General features: G+C 39.0%; 2 protein-coding genes across 9 annotated transcripts in view; one reads left to right on the forward strand and one right to left on the reverse strand.

Annotated features, from left to right (window-relative positions):
- Positions 1 to 3,593, forward strand: part of L3MBTL3 (L3MBTL histone methyl-lysine binding protein 3) — a 154,163-nt gene extending 150,570 nt beyond the window's left edge. For all 5 annotated transcript variants that reach the window (XM_084622647.1, XM_084622643.1, XM_084622645.1 and 2 more), the window contains exon 22: positions 2,068 to 3,593. In XM_084622647.1, coding sequence (XP_084478773.1) covers positions 2,068 to 2,211 — 144 coding nt within the window. In that variant the 3' untranslated portion in view covers positions 2,212 to 3,593. The remainder of the gene's footprint in view (positions 1 to 2,067) is intronic.
- Positions 3,594 to 6,390: 2,797 nt separating this feature from the next.
- The window catches only part of SAMD3 (sterile alpha motif domain containing 3), a 98,056-nt gene continuing 88,571 nt past the window's right edge, over positions 6,391 to 15,875 (reverse strand). For 3 of the 4 annotated variants that reach the window (XM_084622648.1, XM_084622650.1, XM_084622649.1), the window contains exons 8-11: positions 11,115 to 11,324; positions 10,575 to 10,746; positions 7,437 to 7,519; positions 6,394 to 6,870 (exon numbers count right to left, since the gene is read on the reverse strand). In XM_084622648.1, the coding sequence (XP_084478774.1) occupies positions 6,586 to 6,870; positions 7,437 to 7,519; positions 10,575 to 10,746; positions 11,115 to 11,324 (750 nt within the window). In that variant the 3' untranslated portion in view covers positions 6,394 to 6,585. Of the gene's footprint in view, positions 6,871 to 7,436; positions 7,520 to 10,574; positions 10,747 to 11,114; positions 11,325 to 15,875 lie in introns of all 4 variants that reach the window. The other variant, XM_084622651.1, reaches the window with a different exon arrangement.

Consider the following 15,875-nt stretch of genomic DNA (forward strand, 5'->3'; position numbering starts at 1 on the left):
CTGCACAGAGCAGTGACTTTGAGAGACCGGTCCCACCCCTTCTGCTCCCCACCCAGACCTGGCTGACAGGGACAGAGGCCAAGCGTGCTGGGAGTCAGGCGCAGCGGAAGAAAGACAGAGGTCCTCTTCCCTCCCCCCGGCAGCCACGCAGAAATCTGGGGGTGGGGGCTGTCACAAATATACAGGGAAGGGTAAACACCTTTAAAATCCCTCCTGGCCAGAGGAAAAACCCTTTCACCTGTAAAGGGTTAAGAAGCTAAGATAACGTCGCTGGCACCTGACCAAAATGACCAATGAGGAGACAAGATACTTTCAAAGCTGGAGGGGGGAGAAACAAAGGTTCTCTGTGTCTGTGTGATACTTTTGCCGGGAACAAAAAGGAAGGGAGTCTTAGAACTTAGTAAGTAATCTAGCTAGATATGCGTTAGATTCTGTTTTGTTTAAATGGCTGAGAAAATAAGCTGTGCTGAATGGAATGTATATTCCTGTTTTTGTGTCTTTTCGTAACTTAAGGTTTAGGCTAGAGGGATTCTCTATGTTTTGAATCTGATTACCCTGTAAGGTATTTACCATCCTGATTTTACAGAGGTGATTCTTTTACTTTTTCTTCTATTAAAATTCTTCTTTTAAAAACCTGATTGCTTTTTCATTGTTCTTAAGATCCAAGGGTTTGGGTCTGTGTTCACCTATGCAAACTGGTGAGGATTTTTATCAAGCCATCCCCAGGAAAGGGGGTGTAGGGTTTGTGGAGGATTTTGGGGGGAAAGACGTTTCCAAGCGGGCTCTTTTCTCTGTTATATATCTGTTAGACGCTTGGTGGTGGCAATAAAGTCCAAGGGCAAAAGGTAAAACAGTTTGTACCTTGGGGAAGTTTTAACCTAAGCTGGTAAAAATAATCTTAGGGGGTTTTCATACAGGTCTCCACATCTGTACCCTACAGTTCAGAGTGGGGAAGGAACCTTGATAAAAATCCTCACCAATTTGCATAGGTGAACACAGACCCAAACCCTTGGATCTTAAAAAGACAAAAACAGGAATATATATTCCATTCAGCACAGCTTATTTTCTCAGCCATTTAAAGAAACAGAATCTAATGCATATCTAGCTAGATTACTTACTAAGTTCTAAGGCTCCATTCCTTTTCTGTTCCCGGCAAAAGCATCACACAGAGAGAGAGAACTTTTGTTTCTCCCCCCCTCCAGCTTTGAAAATATCTTGTCTCCTCATTGGTCATTTTGGTCTGGTGCCAGCGAGGTTATCCTAGCTTCTTAACCCTTTACAGGTTGAAAGGGTTTTTCCTCTGGCCAGGAGGGATTTTAAAGGTGTTTACCCTTCCCTTTACATTCATGACAGGGGCACTTGACCTCACATGGCCTCCCCCCCACGCATTGCCTATGACCACAAACAACATAGGCACAAAACTAGAGGTTTGTTGTGGGGGGGCTGAAAATTCAGCCTTTAATGTTCACATTTGTGCTGTCTTCCACTGTTAACCTCCATCAACATTAGCAGTTTATACAATACTTATTATTTGCATGTATTAAAATGGTAAAGTTAAATAATGGATACTTTTCTTCCAAATATTGTAATGCTGTAAAAAACTTTATCCTTGTTTAAAGCTGATATATCTAAACTTGTAGCCTCTGGGACCAAGTCTGTTGTAATGGGAAAGGAAAGAGCAGCTGGAGAAAGGGGTCTTAGATTATTTGTCTGGGGTGGGAGTTAAATTGGGAACCTTTCTGTGGAGCTTTGAGGCAAGGAATAGTTGGGAGGTGGATTCAGATATGTGACTAGGCTGAAATCTAGATTCAGAGGACAGAATATTTTTCAAATAGAAACAGGAAATAGGGTCATTAACTTCGGATGTAAACCAAGGACACATTTGCATATAGGGATTTTGAACCAGAAATCCTCTGAATTTCGAATTCAAGCTTCCACTTACGGCAGTCTGAAATTTTAATTGGCTTACTGGGGATTTCAGTTCAAATTATCTTCAAATATTTAAAGTACCATAGCCTCAGACTTAATAGCTTTCTTTGTGTTTTTCACTCACGTTTTGTTTTAAAGCAAATTGATGGAGAAGCATTTCTACTAATGACCCAAGCAGACATAGTCAAGATAATGAGCATTAAACTGGGACCAGCCCTAAAAATCTTCAATTCCATTCTGATGTTCAAAGCTGCAGAGAAAAACTCACACAATGAACTTTGAGATGAATGGAAATTGTTTAGAAGCCAGTTTTCTCCACTGGAACTCATGTTTTATTCAAAGCACAAAGACTTGCTAGAATTGTCAAGTAAGAACTCTAAGAAAGGAAGAAAAATAAGTCAGCACTGGTGGACTATTTATACCCTTTGAGAGCCAGTACACCTGAATTCTTCTGGAATATGTTTGAGCTTTTAACAAGGTACTGTATAACAACTGCATCAGCTAGTCTTATTTGCCATACTTATGGCGCTAATTCTCTCATGAACTGTTAGTATTTCTAATTTTATCCAGGCATCAAGAAAACCTTCACTAATTATTTATCCTATTATTAAAATTAGGAAAATGTTAATATGATCTAAGAATTCCTGAGTTATATTTCACATATCCACTTTCCTTTTCAGTAGCCTTTACTTCCTATTATCAAAACAAAACTGATTAGCCAAAAATTAGGCTACCAGTAGACAGTTGAGACTGCTATGGCTAATGTTAATTTTGTACCATAGTTTAAAATGCAATGCTTATGCTGCATAAGTAACACTTTGCTACAGTGTATAACTTTACAGTTTATAAAATTGTCGACTTGCTAGTAACAAAAAACATTTGGGGTTGAAATGAGCTTTTTTGATAACTGAATGTTTTTACTTTTGCACGATACAAAAATGTTAAGTGAGTTTTTTCCACCAGCATCTTTAGTGTAACTTACCAAAAGACCAGTAAAGAGATGGCTGCAACTGAAAAATAAAGCTTAACTTCCATAAAATACCTTTGGTCATGCGGCACCATGGTGCTCCCGTCTTTCTACATAGGGGAGTCCACTGTGTTATACAGTACATGAAGGAACATATATATATTGAGGCAAGAAAATAAACAAAAAGGAGAAACATTTGCTAAATCTGTATATGCTAATCTTTAGTAATTACTGCAATAATGGAAAAGAACGGAATGCTGAGACTGGGACTCAGTAAAAGTTTCATGCTCATGAGCCCCTTGAAAGTCACCATGATTCAAGAAAAATCTTGGCAGGTAGAGGAGTGATTACAGAGAGGAAGAAAAGGGATATTCAAAAGGAATATGGCCCTCACTAGTTAAGGCATAGATTTTACCAGTTCATTAGCGGGACTAACGTGTCCTACAGCAGACTTTTGGGTAAGAGACCCTTCTTGAAGGATTGTTATAAGCATTTGGCAGGTAAGGTGTTGCACTCGGTATATAAATCACAATACAGAACAGATGCACTTTAAGATAGAGAAGGCCTACCTACCTGAAAACTGAGGACTGACCTGGAACATTCCTGGTAAGAATTCTCTTCACAGGAAGAGGGTGACTAGTTGGAGAAGTGTTCCCCAGGGAATCTCTTATTCCTAGTCTTGTGTGTGTGTGTGGGCGGGGGGGGGGGGGGGGGGGAATATTCAGCTTTTTAATTCAGAGCAAATAGAACATTTCTATGACACACAAGTCTGGGGAAATCTTCCTATCATTTTTCCTAATTTCTCTTTCTTGGGATGGAATTCCTTAAAGGTTTTCAAGAGCTCTGTGTGCCACTTGCAGAACAGTTAGGTGACTGGTACCTGCTATAATTCCAAGTAAAACAGTGTCAGTCTGACATAAATTGCATTGCTCTATTAATCTCCTTCCATAGCATTGCATAAATAATATTTTTACATTTTGTTCAAAATTTGTACACTTAAACTGCAATCTTATTGTATCAACAATGCAAATAAAATTTGAATTGGAGAAGCTTGTTATGTTGGTATACTTCTCAATACTCACATCTGAACTGTTCTGGGTGGATGTTGTTAAAATGAAAGCCTTATTCAATACATTACAAATGCTTTTCCTGTCTTTGCTTTGTCCTTAATACAAGGTTAAAAGGATTTTTAATGGTGTTTGTGCCATGGTATTAAGCAGGCTGAGGTCTCTCTGTATACCCAACCCTGAATCTTGTTTAACAATGTTTAGGACCTAAAGTGTTAGTTAATAAATATGCAGAAGCTGGCATTTTGGCATAGGAGATGTTTTAAAATTCTTAAATGTTTTGAGCTTGTTTGCTTTGCATGTTTCTCTCAAACCTTTAATGTTTTTGCTTTTAAAAAAAACATATTTGTTGTAAATATTTTATCTTTTAAAAAAACTTTTTTTTGGGGGGTGGGAGGGATCTTTTATTTTGATGGTTGGTCATTTTAAAGGTTCAATGAAAAGGTGTTTCAAAAAAAGCAAAAGTGGTAAAATGAAGTGCTGAAGGTTAAATTGCTAAAGCAGACTTTCACTTAACAACTTAGATAACCCTCTTGTTAACAAAATGCCAGCTTGATTTAGGGCTGTGACTGCATTAACTGTGAATTAAATCTCAAAGCACCAGAACCCAAACTTTTTGTAATTTGTTTTTGAAAATTTTTCCCCTTGTTTTTGCAGTGTTTTTTCCGGATTTCAATGTCAATATAAAAAATATTGCTGTTCTGTGCACGAGGTGGCACAGTCCTAGTGTTGCAGGTTAGATTCCCAGGATGGCCATGCTGTCCCCACAAATGGTGGTCATCAAAGAGTTGGACAAGATCTGTCAGACTAAAATGCATGTGGATTTTTACCATCTTTGGGTGTTGCAAATGGCTCATGAAGGCAAAAATGGTCCCAAAAGAACATCATTTTGTTGCTTCTTTTTAAAGGAGGCAACATACTTGGGAAGAATGCCATCAGGCCTAACATTTTTCTCCAAGTGAGCAAGTTTAATAACTAGTGCATAAAATTTTCATGGTTTGTGTAAATTTACAGCTTTAACTGTGTAAGCAGCAAAAGATGGGAGAAGATTTTTTCTATTTTGACCCATCCTAGACGTACAGCCAAAGAAGTGATAGGAGTCTAGTTTGTTCTTAAAACTACTGTTATATGTTTGTAAGATGTTTGTTTTAGCAACAAATGAAGTGAGTTGTAAGTTCTTAAACTGTGTTAACATCTGAATGGTTTAACTGTAATTTTTGTAATATCTGATCTGTAATTCCCAATTCTGAGATTAACAATTTGCAATCTTAACCTATAACCAAGTACATTTTCTTCTATACGCTTAAACTAAAATAAGGTTTTTCTGAGTCATCTATTTTTCAGCATCCTTATTGATCTTATCATAGCACCTTGGAACCCAAGTCATGGACCAGGACCCCAAACACCGAATAAAAAGACCGATTGCAAACTCTTGGGAGCAAGGGCTAAGTCTGATGAGACAACAGCTGGAGACAGACAGACACATGGGAGAGTACCAGGAAACACTGGACAGTACTGATCAGCACACCAGAAGCCTCACTATTGTAGTATTTTTTAGGCTTCATGCCAGAGGATAGTTTTAAGGTGAGATTTTACAGGTCTTCAGGGGGTGCTTCTGCTGACCATGAGGGGCAGCAGGGGAGAAAGCACAAAAGTTAAATTCTCAAATAAGCACAAATGGGTGTTGAAGGCTAGCACCACAAACTCCAAATTTCTCTCTGACATTTTCAGGGCTATGACAGCTTTAATATGGTAGAGTCCTTCTAATTCCGCACAGAGTAGCCAATTTCCATCTGTCTGTGGGATTGGAGCCCCTGAAATCCCAGGGATGCAAGGGCTCCAGGCGGTAAGTAGGCGGAGGAGAGTCAGCCTCAGCATAGGGAGCCCAGTCTGCACATATCAGTCACTGCAGTGTGTGAGAGAAAGAAACAAATGTAAAGACAAGTCTCTCCTCTCATTGCAACAGCTATGTAGTTTTACAGGAGTGGCCCCAACAACTCATTCTTAGTGGCTTGAGATCTCATCCTAGCAGATTTTTATTTAGTAAGTCCAAGTGACTAGTAAAAAAGGTGAACAATGTGATATGAATGAGTGAATTTCTTCAGTCTCTACCAAATTGTCTCATATATCGTTCTAGGGTTTGCAAATTAAAAATTAGACACTGCATTTTTTATTATGTGAAATACTAATCACACATTTTCAATTATCATCAAATCTTAATTGTAAAGATTTAATCCCTATTAGAGTAACTCGCACCAAAATGTTTACTGAATTAAATTAAAGTATGCTTCTTACCTTTGACTTAGTCAAAACTTGTTCGAACAGGAATAAAAAGCTTTTATGGAAAAATACTGCCCCACAAGTACATCTAATTATAAAATTTTATTTTTTCAAGTAAGGCTAAAGTTGCTCTAGAATTTCCATTGAAAATAATGAAAATGCTCATGTTTTCAAAACTAAAAAAGCAGCCAGTACAATAAAAAAAAATCGCTGAGTTATAAATATTAATACAATTCCACTGGAAAGAATTACACCAACTTATCTTTACAACAAATGATTTCTTCTGACAAAGAGTCAACTGCTCCAAAAGACATTCCCCTGAGACAAGTGTTTTGGACATCATTAAATGTTCAGACATTCAAGTTCTTCCAGTTTTCTCTTTACCTTCTTTGGGAGGGATTGTGGACTTTTCATCTCCAAAATCAGTGATTCTAGAAAGTGAAATGTGTTGTGGATCCTTTTTGGATACTGGATGCCGAACACATGAAATGCAGCCAACAGAGCAGCTAGAGCCATAGTACAATCATCCAGCTGGGCCAGTTTCTCTTTTTCGATGTACAAAGCAAACTCACATGTATTAACACTGAAGGGATTTTTTACTTCCAAGACTGGTGTCAACACCTTCACCTGGAAAAAAAAAAAAAAAAAAGTCAAATGATCTTTTGATGTCACTTGGGTGAGCTGAACTGTAAAAGTTGCAATAAAGGTTCAGAGAATTAAAGGTGCTTGAAAATAATGCTGTGAACTTGGTTATTTGAGACCTTTGGCTGAAAAATGGGTTAATGTCACTTAAGAAACAGACACAGAGGCTAAGGGCCAGATCCAAAAGGTACTTTAGGTGCCTAACTCCCATTGGTTTCAAGTACACATTGGTGACCTAACCATGTCAGTTAGGTTCCTAACCCAGATCCTTGAAGTGTTAGGAACCTAACTGACATGGTAGAATCAGGAAGAGAGACCAGGACTGCTATCTATCCCCACTCTTACTACTAGATCACACTCCTCTAAAAGCTGCTCGCTGCCATGTGATGTGGCATTTCCTTAGATATTGCACAACATTATTTTAAAAAAAAAAGTGTGGCATGTGTGCTTCTAAAACCAGGACGTTAAATTTAATACATGTGGCTGAAAATGGAGCAGAATTTTTTGTTTGTTTGGAAGTGCAGCTAGCCTCTACAGCCACATTTATGTACCTCCTCATTCACAGCAGTGAACAGACTGGAATCATCTCCAAAGACATCTGGTAGAAGTAAGCATGTGGCAGTCATTTTCATATCTGTCAAAAGCAAAGATTTTTACTAAATTAAAAAATGAAAATATTTGATTATTAGCATCCTTGAAGAACAGATGAAGATTTATGAAGTATTAACAGTGAATTACAAGATTGGTAGTTAATGACTGGTTGCTTCCTTCTTATGTGATTGCTATTCCAAAGCACCTTAAAGAGTAAACTGCACCTTCTGTTGTGGTCTAGATTCCCCAGCATAAAGGCAAAGTATGACTTTAAAAAAGAGAGAGCATTTACATTAGAGACACACATTAATGAACTTGGAAAAATATCAAATGTCTTCTAGTAAGAAATCCAGGTTGCTGCTTTTTAATCAAATTCAGATTATATTACAAGTGCAAATTCCCCCTGGAAGTCAATGAAGGAAGAGCCCTCTTAGATGATCTAGGCCATCTTACTGCCAAGTCAGGATTGCTCCTTACAATGCATTTTTAAAAAATAGTTTGTACCACCTGTTTGTAAATAATATTTTCCCTCTCAGTTCTCAAATCACAGTTAGGTTTTTTTTAAAAGTGTGGCATTAGACATATTCCCATCATTAGCATGCGCCATTTACAGTTTTATGCACAAAAAAGGAAAGTGACTCTTCACCCCACCCAAAATTCCTCCCTTAGGTTGTTAGGCCTGGTCTACACAGGGGGAAAAAATTACTTTATTCCTCTCCCACTTTTCTAGGAGCCTCACAACTTACTTAGAAGATTATGAGAGTTTTTACTTTCTTTTTGTTTTAAAGAGAATCCCTTTTGAAAATCCCATGCACTTTGTATTGCCTTACGGTTAATATAGGAGCATATCTCCATCAAAAGGCTTTCTAATGAATTAGGCTGTGCATTCAAACACGTCATCTACCTATGGCTGCAAGGTGATTGACTGCTCATCGTAGTAGGTAAAACAAACAAAAAACAACCAGACTTACTGGCACAGTTCCTTAGTTTTGAAAAGCAAGATTTACAAAACTGCTATTTAGGAATACTGCACAATCCTAGAGCATTACCCTGGATTTGACCTCCCCCACTTGTGCCTTCTTCAGGATATAAACTGGCCACTAGGAAATTTAGACTAGAAATTAGATGAAGGTTTTTAACCATCAGAGGAGTGAAGTTTTGGAATAGCCTTCCAAGGGAAGCAGTGGGGGCAAAAGATCTATCTGGCTTTAAGATTAAACTCGATAAGTTTATGGAGGAGATGGTATGATAGGATAACATGGTTTTGGTAATTAAATATTCATGGTAAATAGGCCCAATGGCCTGTGATGGGCTATTAGATGGGGTGAGATCTGAGTTACCCAGGAAAGAATTTTCTGTAGTATCTGGCTGATGAATCTTGCCCATATGTTCAGGGTTTAGCTGATCGCCATATTTGGGGTCGGGAAGGAATTTTCCTCCAGGGCAGATTGGAAGAGGCCCTGGAGGTTTTTCGCCTTCCTCTGTAGCATGGGGTACGGGTCACTTGCTGGCGGATTCTCTGCTCCTTGAAGTCTTTAAACTACGATTTGAGGACTTCAATAGCACAGATATAGGTGTGAGGTGTTTTTTGTAGGAGTGGTGGGTGAAATTCTGTGGCCTGCCTTGTGCAGGAGGTCAGACTAGATGATCATAATAGTCCCTTCTGACCTAAATATCTATGAATCTAGGTTGAGGAGTCCTGCTCAGCCCTCCTCCTGAGGAGGCTGTGCTGCTGTCTTATCTCTAAGAACCGAGCTGCAGCTGACATTCTGGAAGAAATAGAGTACTCACAGGAACTAGTTGAAGTGCTTGCCTTTGCAGATCCACACTTTCCGTTCTCCTTCCCATACCCTAGTTTTCTAGATGGAGGTTTTTGGAAGAAGTGGAAAGGAACTGTGTGCAATCAAGTCCATGCTCCCTTTTACACACATAGATCCAAACAGTTGTGGATGTATAAGAGTACTCTCACATGGATGTAACGATTACTCCGTTTCTAATGGCTCATAAGAACAGCCACACCGGATCAGACCAAAGGTCCATCCAGCCCAGTATCCTGTCTTCCAATAATGGCCAATGCCAGGTGTGCCCCAGAGGGAATGAACAGAACAGGTAAGCATCAAGTCATTCATCCCCTGTCACGCATTCCCAACTTCTGGCAAACAGAGGCTAGGGACCCTCCCTGCCCATTCTGGCTAATAGCCATTGATGGACCTACCTTCTGTGAATTTATCTAGTTCTTTTTTTGAACTCTATTCGTGTCTTCGCCTTCACAACATCCTCTGGCAAATAGTTCCACAGGTTGACTGTGCATTGTGTGAAGAAATACTTCCTTTTGTTTGTTTTAAACCTGCTGCCTATTCGTTTATTTGGTGACCTCTAGTTCTTATGTTTTGAGAGGTAGTAAACAACAGTTCCTTTACTTACTTTCTCCATACCATTCATGATAGTATAGACCTCTATCATATCTCCCCTTAGTTGTCTCTTTTCCTAGCTGAAAAGTCCCAGTCTTATTAATCTACTTTTCTTGTCTAATTAATTACTAATGACAACTGTGTGCAAGCATGTGGATCTGCAGAGGCAATATACCTAAACTAGTTATTAGTAAGTAACTTTTCTTTCCATTATTTCACTGTGAACAGACTTTAACCTTAAGAACAGCAATTTCCAAGATCACTTCTTTCCTTTTCAGACAACAGGTACTCCACATTTTGTTTTCTCCATGTGGAGCCTCTAGAATTGTCCATGTTTTTTCAAAACTAGTTTGCCAATGGTACAGTAAGTTTATTAGCCAATTCCCTAGGATATAAACAGGCACATATCTATATTGGAAATATTTCATTTCCTGTATGTTAGCAATAGCATTTTTCTTTTCCTATTAGACACAGAAATAAAATCTCATTAATTCACCTCCTCATTAATGGATTTCTATTCTCTTTGGTAATTCCCCTTTACCCCAATATATTTTCAACCAGCCCCAGATATCTGTAGAAAAAAATCCATTTTTAAAAATGTAAGTAGAAGATAGTCTAGTAGCAGTAGCCTGAACAATTATGTACTACAACACTCAGACAAATAATACACAGACAGTTTATACTGACATTTCAGAATATCTTCCTCTGTGTGCTGTTTCAGATTTTCTCGCAGCAGAACATTAATTGGATTATTTCTCACCGAGTACAAAGTCAATATGTTTCCTGAATAAATCTCCAAAATCTCCACTGTTTTCTTATAAATATCCATGTGTGTAAGGAGCTGGAACTCCCTAAAAAGCTGAAGGAAGAGGAAAATTTTATTTCAGTATTCAAAATAAATGAATTAACTCAGGTGCATACATTGAAGACAGTTAATAAACTAGCTACCGTTTTTTTTTCCTGAGGAGAAATATTTCATGTTTTGTCAAAAGTATATAAAATAACCACATGATATTATAGTGCATGGTATGTGTAAAGTATTAATTAGTAAATATTTTGAAGTAGTGCCAGGGTAGCAACACATGTTTACTAGGGGGTTAGTGGAGAAACTGAATATTAATGGATGCTTTACTAAAAACATGCAGTTGAGCACTCCCACAGGTGCCATCTTGCCCATATCTAGATCATAACATGAAATACTGTTATTAAAGACACTCACAGCATTACCTCATAAGGACATCTTAAGAAAGGAAACAGTCGGAGAATCTCTTTCAAAGGTGCCTTGTTACTGATCATCTTTCTTCGCATTTCTAATGTCTTGTTCATCCTTTTATCAACTTCTTCCCAGTTCCTCTCTGTTTTCATATATTCTTGCTTAAACCAGACAATGTGTTCATCCATCTCAGCGTCATGTCCTTCAAGATAAACAATCTCTTCCTGTCAGCAATACAATGACAGATGGTGAGTTCTCTCTAGAATTCACACAGCCCAGAAGTATTTTTGCCTGCTGGAGGACCTAGATGATTTGTCATGTAAAAATGGCATGGTTTACTGGGCTTCAGTCTTCAGACTGTGTGTTCAGTTTAGAAATTGAGACATTTCCTAACTACTACCCCTGCAAACTCCACCTGGATTCTGAAAATCAGACTCGGTTCTCCTTCTTGTTTCCTGAGCTCAAATTACCCCCTCAGTGATCTTTCTGCAATCACATTGCCTTTATAGTGGGTGTGTCGCTCATTGGAAATTAGTAAACAATTTGATGATGCAAGATCACTCCCTTAGCGGTGCATAGTTAAGGTTGCTAAGGCCCAGCATCTTAGTAATTAAAAGTAGATGCAACTAAGAATATAGATGGTGGGGGGAGGGAGGGACTCCTTCAGACTCTTACAACAATTATTCTTATTCACTTGAGCGGTCACACAAATCAGTGTTTGCAGGACTGCTCTTCAGTTGAATGAAGCGCTGTCATTTTTCTAAAGACATTTTTCGAAGAACCACCAAACTTAAGTTTTTCATTGTTTTCTCACGATGTCTACTTTACAACTTTAAACTAGAAATGAGAGGAGAGCCACAATTCTTATGGCAACCATAATTTAAGTCATTTACTTGTTGGTGTTCTGGAGAAGTTGTTTATTCTGTAGGTGTAGACATAACTAATGGTTTTCCTAAAAATTATCAGGCCATCCCTACTGAGTTATAAAACCTATAATTAGTAGGAGCAGTTGCCATCAGAAGCAATAAGCGCAGCAACCTGGAACGACTTAGCTTTCACTGGAGGAAACCAGTGAAATGTCTGTTGAAATGAGCCTGGGAGGAATCTAAAAGAGCCACTGGTCAAAACTACCACTCAAACTGCATTGACACCAGCATTTTCCAGTAGGTCTTCCACTGGTACAGCTTAATGGTGGGAACACAGGGCTCAGGCATCACCACCACCATGTCATCTAGATGATGTAATGAGAAAACAATCAGTGGTCAGCCTACACTATCAATCCCACAGTTACCACCACTGGTGGGAAATTTCCCTCAAAACACTAGTGTAGACAGGGCTTTAGGAGCTGGCCAATACTCATGTAAGCTTACACCACCGACTTCCACCCCCAAGGGTTTACCGGAGGTTCAAACTATATGCAGTATCTGCCAACAACCACTTTCATTCATGTAGCACTAGTCATCCTAATAGACTCCAGAGTGCTTCACAGATCTGTCTGTATGCGCAACATGGAGTTATATTCTGTATCCCAGGCAAAAAAACCTTTGTAAACCTATCATGTTACGGTGGAAAGAATCTATAATTTACTCAAGGAAAGAGCCCTCAAGACAAAAATGATTAGCTTGGAAATTTACATCTCAGGTTCCACTTTATAAATACCTCTCCCCAAAAATATGGAACTGCACAGTTATCATTAAAACAACCTTAAACTTAATCATCAGCTTCGCAATAGCCAGAAACAGATGTAATGTGAGTTTCAAATGCCATATGTTATTTTATGAGTGAATTTTGAGATGTTGGCATACAACATGGTGGGGTTTTAATTCCCTTAAGCCTCTCCTTTCCCTTTCCCCAGTCCCTTCTTCCTTCCTCATCAAACTGGTAGCAGGGTTGAATACAAGAGCAATTGCCAAGGGCTCAACTATTCTGTAATATTGTAGTTGCAAAGAACAAACAGCTCCTGCCTGAGGCAGCAGGTTCTCTTTTGAAGCCCATCTACTACAAAAGGGGTAGGCATTGGGAAGCAGAGGGAAGAACAACATGGACGGGAAGGAGAAATGGGAAGGGAGGCATACGGGAATTGAAAATAAAGCTCAACGTTTGTGATACAGCTGCGGTTTATGGAATTACAGTTTGGCTGCTACAGGTGGACAACAAAACCAGTTTTGTTATCTTTAGTAACCAGAAGTTTGCAAGCACAGTGACATCTGCAGTTGTGTCAAATAAGCACACGGCTGTTGGAACTATATTTTAGCACGTTCAGAATGGTAATGCATAGTTAAAATACTTACGTGCATTTTTCCCTGTAATATGTTTCTAATCACAAAATTGCAGTCCAGCTGAAGGAGCGTTTGTTTGTCAGCCATATATATATATATATACATACACACACATATTGGTGCGTTAAGCACTTTCAACCCACCCCTCACTCTTCAGCATGGCCGCAGCACAAAGGACAGTGGTTAAAAAAGCAACACACGTGAGAATACATGAACAACTCAAACGGCACTGTTGCCACTGAGGTGTCTTTTGGGTGTCTTCACAAAATACCTGCCTGTGTATGAGCAGTTTGTTCAATCACCTGAACTGTGCTGCAATTGCTCATTCCTGAAGAGGCAAATACTCCCAACAATCCACTCACACAGCCCGCAGAATGGACTCAGTGTGGCAGGATGGGGCCATCGCCAAGCCTGGAAACAAGTACTAGGACTAGGTTGTGACCTTCCCTCCATTTTAATCTTCACTCACAACTATCAAAGCAAGCACAGCCAAACCCCAGACTGCATGGATCCTGCTACACAGATGGCTATGCGTTCATGAGAGCCTTTTTCGTTACTGACTACATTAGCTGAACTAAACTTGCACAACACGTATGAGCAGAAACACTGCAATGGCATAAAAATAATGGCTGAAACCCCTGCTCTACTGGAAAACATGACAGAAGGCAATATCATGTTCACTCCATCCATGCTAGTCATCCCACTGAAGTTGGTGCGATTGCTTACCTGAGTAAAGCAAGCAGGACTCAGCCCTAAAGCATTTTTTTCTTTCAAGATGCTCTACAAGGTCTACATAAACATGTAAATGTGAAACAATTAAGAAGCTGCTGCAGTGTCGGCCTGATATTGCCACGGAGTGGTCTATTGCTCTTTTTAGGCTAGTCTGAATTTTAAACTCTATCTCTAGCTAAGGCAAAAAGTATTATATAGCTGCACACACCAACCCAAAGCCCTCAACTTACCTAGAAAAAGCAACAAAACACTCCTGTTTCCTTGTGTCTCAGGCTGCAGCCCTGGTCTTCCTACCCTGATAAGCATTTCCTGCTGGCATTATTAAAATGGCAGCCTCCCGGTAGTACATGTGGAGTTTTAGCAAATGTTTTCAGGTATGTTCATTTTGATGAGCGGTACTATTCTTAGGTAATAGCTGTAGCCCTTTGAGGGTAGAAAATGCTACAGCAAGGAAATACCTAATTCATAACAAGCTTTGGGCTGGGATTTGGGCCCTTAACTGACATGGTTGTGAGAATCCTTCCTCCCTGTGCACTGCCAGTAACACTGACTGACTTGTCAAAGCACAAATATTTTCTTCCTTTTGTGAGTTTAAGTCAAGAGTGCTACTGAAATGGAGGTTATTAGTTGATAATGAAGTGATCTATCCTACCATCACTGCATGTTTGTAATTCCAATTGTTATTTAATTGGGAGCAACACATATGTCAACAGCAGAGCAGACCCTTGTGATTTCAGTGCTATATTAGTTTTATGACAATGATCGCTGTTAGCAGAGAATCATATCAGGAGTGCAGTATATTTAACTACAATATGATTGTGGATGAATAGTTACTTTCATAGCCAAGTTTCAGAGTAACAGCCGTGTTAGTCTGTATTCACAAAAAGAAAAGGAGGACTTGTGGCACCTTAGAGACTAACCAATTTATTAGAGCATAAGCTTTTGTGAGCTACAGCTCACTTCATCAGATGCATATCGTGGAAACTGCAGCAGACTTTATATATACACAGAGAATATGAAACAATACCTCCTCCCACCCCACTGTCCTGCTGGTAATAGCTTATCTAAAGTGATCATCAGGTGGGCCATTTCCAGCACAAATCCAGGTTTTCTCACCCTCCACCCCCGCACACAAATTCACTCTCCTGCTGGTGATAGCCCATCCAAAGTGACAACTCTTTACACAATGTGCATGACAATCAAGTTGCCAAGCTGGCTGAAAGTACAAAGGAAAAAATGGCTTGTTTGATTTATGCTTATTTGGTATTTTTAAGCAGAGTTTTATTCATACCAAATTTGAGATTTTTGATAGAATGGGAAAACCTGGCGTTAGTTCAAGGCTATATGAATAATTTCTACCATCAGGAGTTTATCTAACATCAACTTTTTTTGCTTTTATAAAAAAAGTGTTTAACTCCATGCTTGTAACAGAATGTTCCATATAGAACTGCCTTATCACAGAACTTATATATTTCATCAGATCATTTTTTCTTACAGATATATTTGCGAAATACATTCTTACAAATGAAAAGTCCATGAGCTAATAATCAGCACTCAGTCTCATCTAAATACTTGACTATTTAAGATCCTTTCCTGTTTTCCAAAGAGCTACACTTAGACATTTTCTCCCTTTACCTTTTAGTTTGTCACAAGATGATTGTTACAATAAATGAAAAGCCATTTCAATACGGAGGTGACTGTCATTCAGTGGGAGAAGTAATGATCCCTATGTATCTGCGTGTACCAGTTTACAGTCCCTGTCTG

Source organism: Lepidochelys olivacea, assembly GCF_965140295.1.
Source record: "Lepidochelys olivacea isolate rLepOli2 genome assembly, chromosome: 3".
In the NCBI taxonomy this organism is placed as follows: Eukaryota; Metazoa; Chordata; order Testudines; family Cheloniidae; genus Lepidochelys; species Lepidochelys olivacea.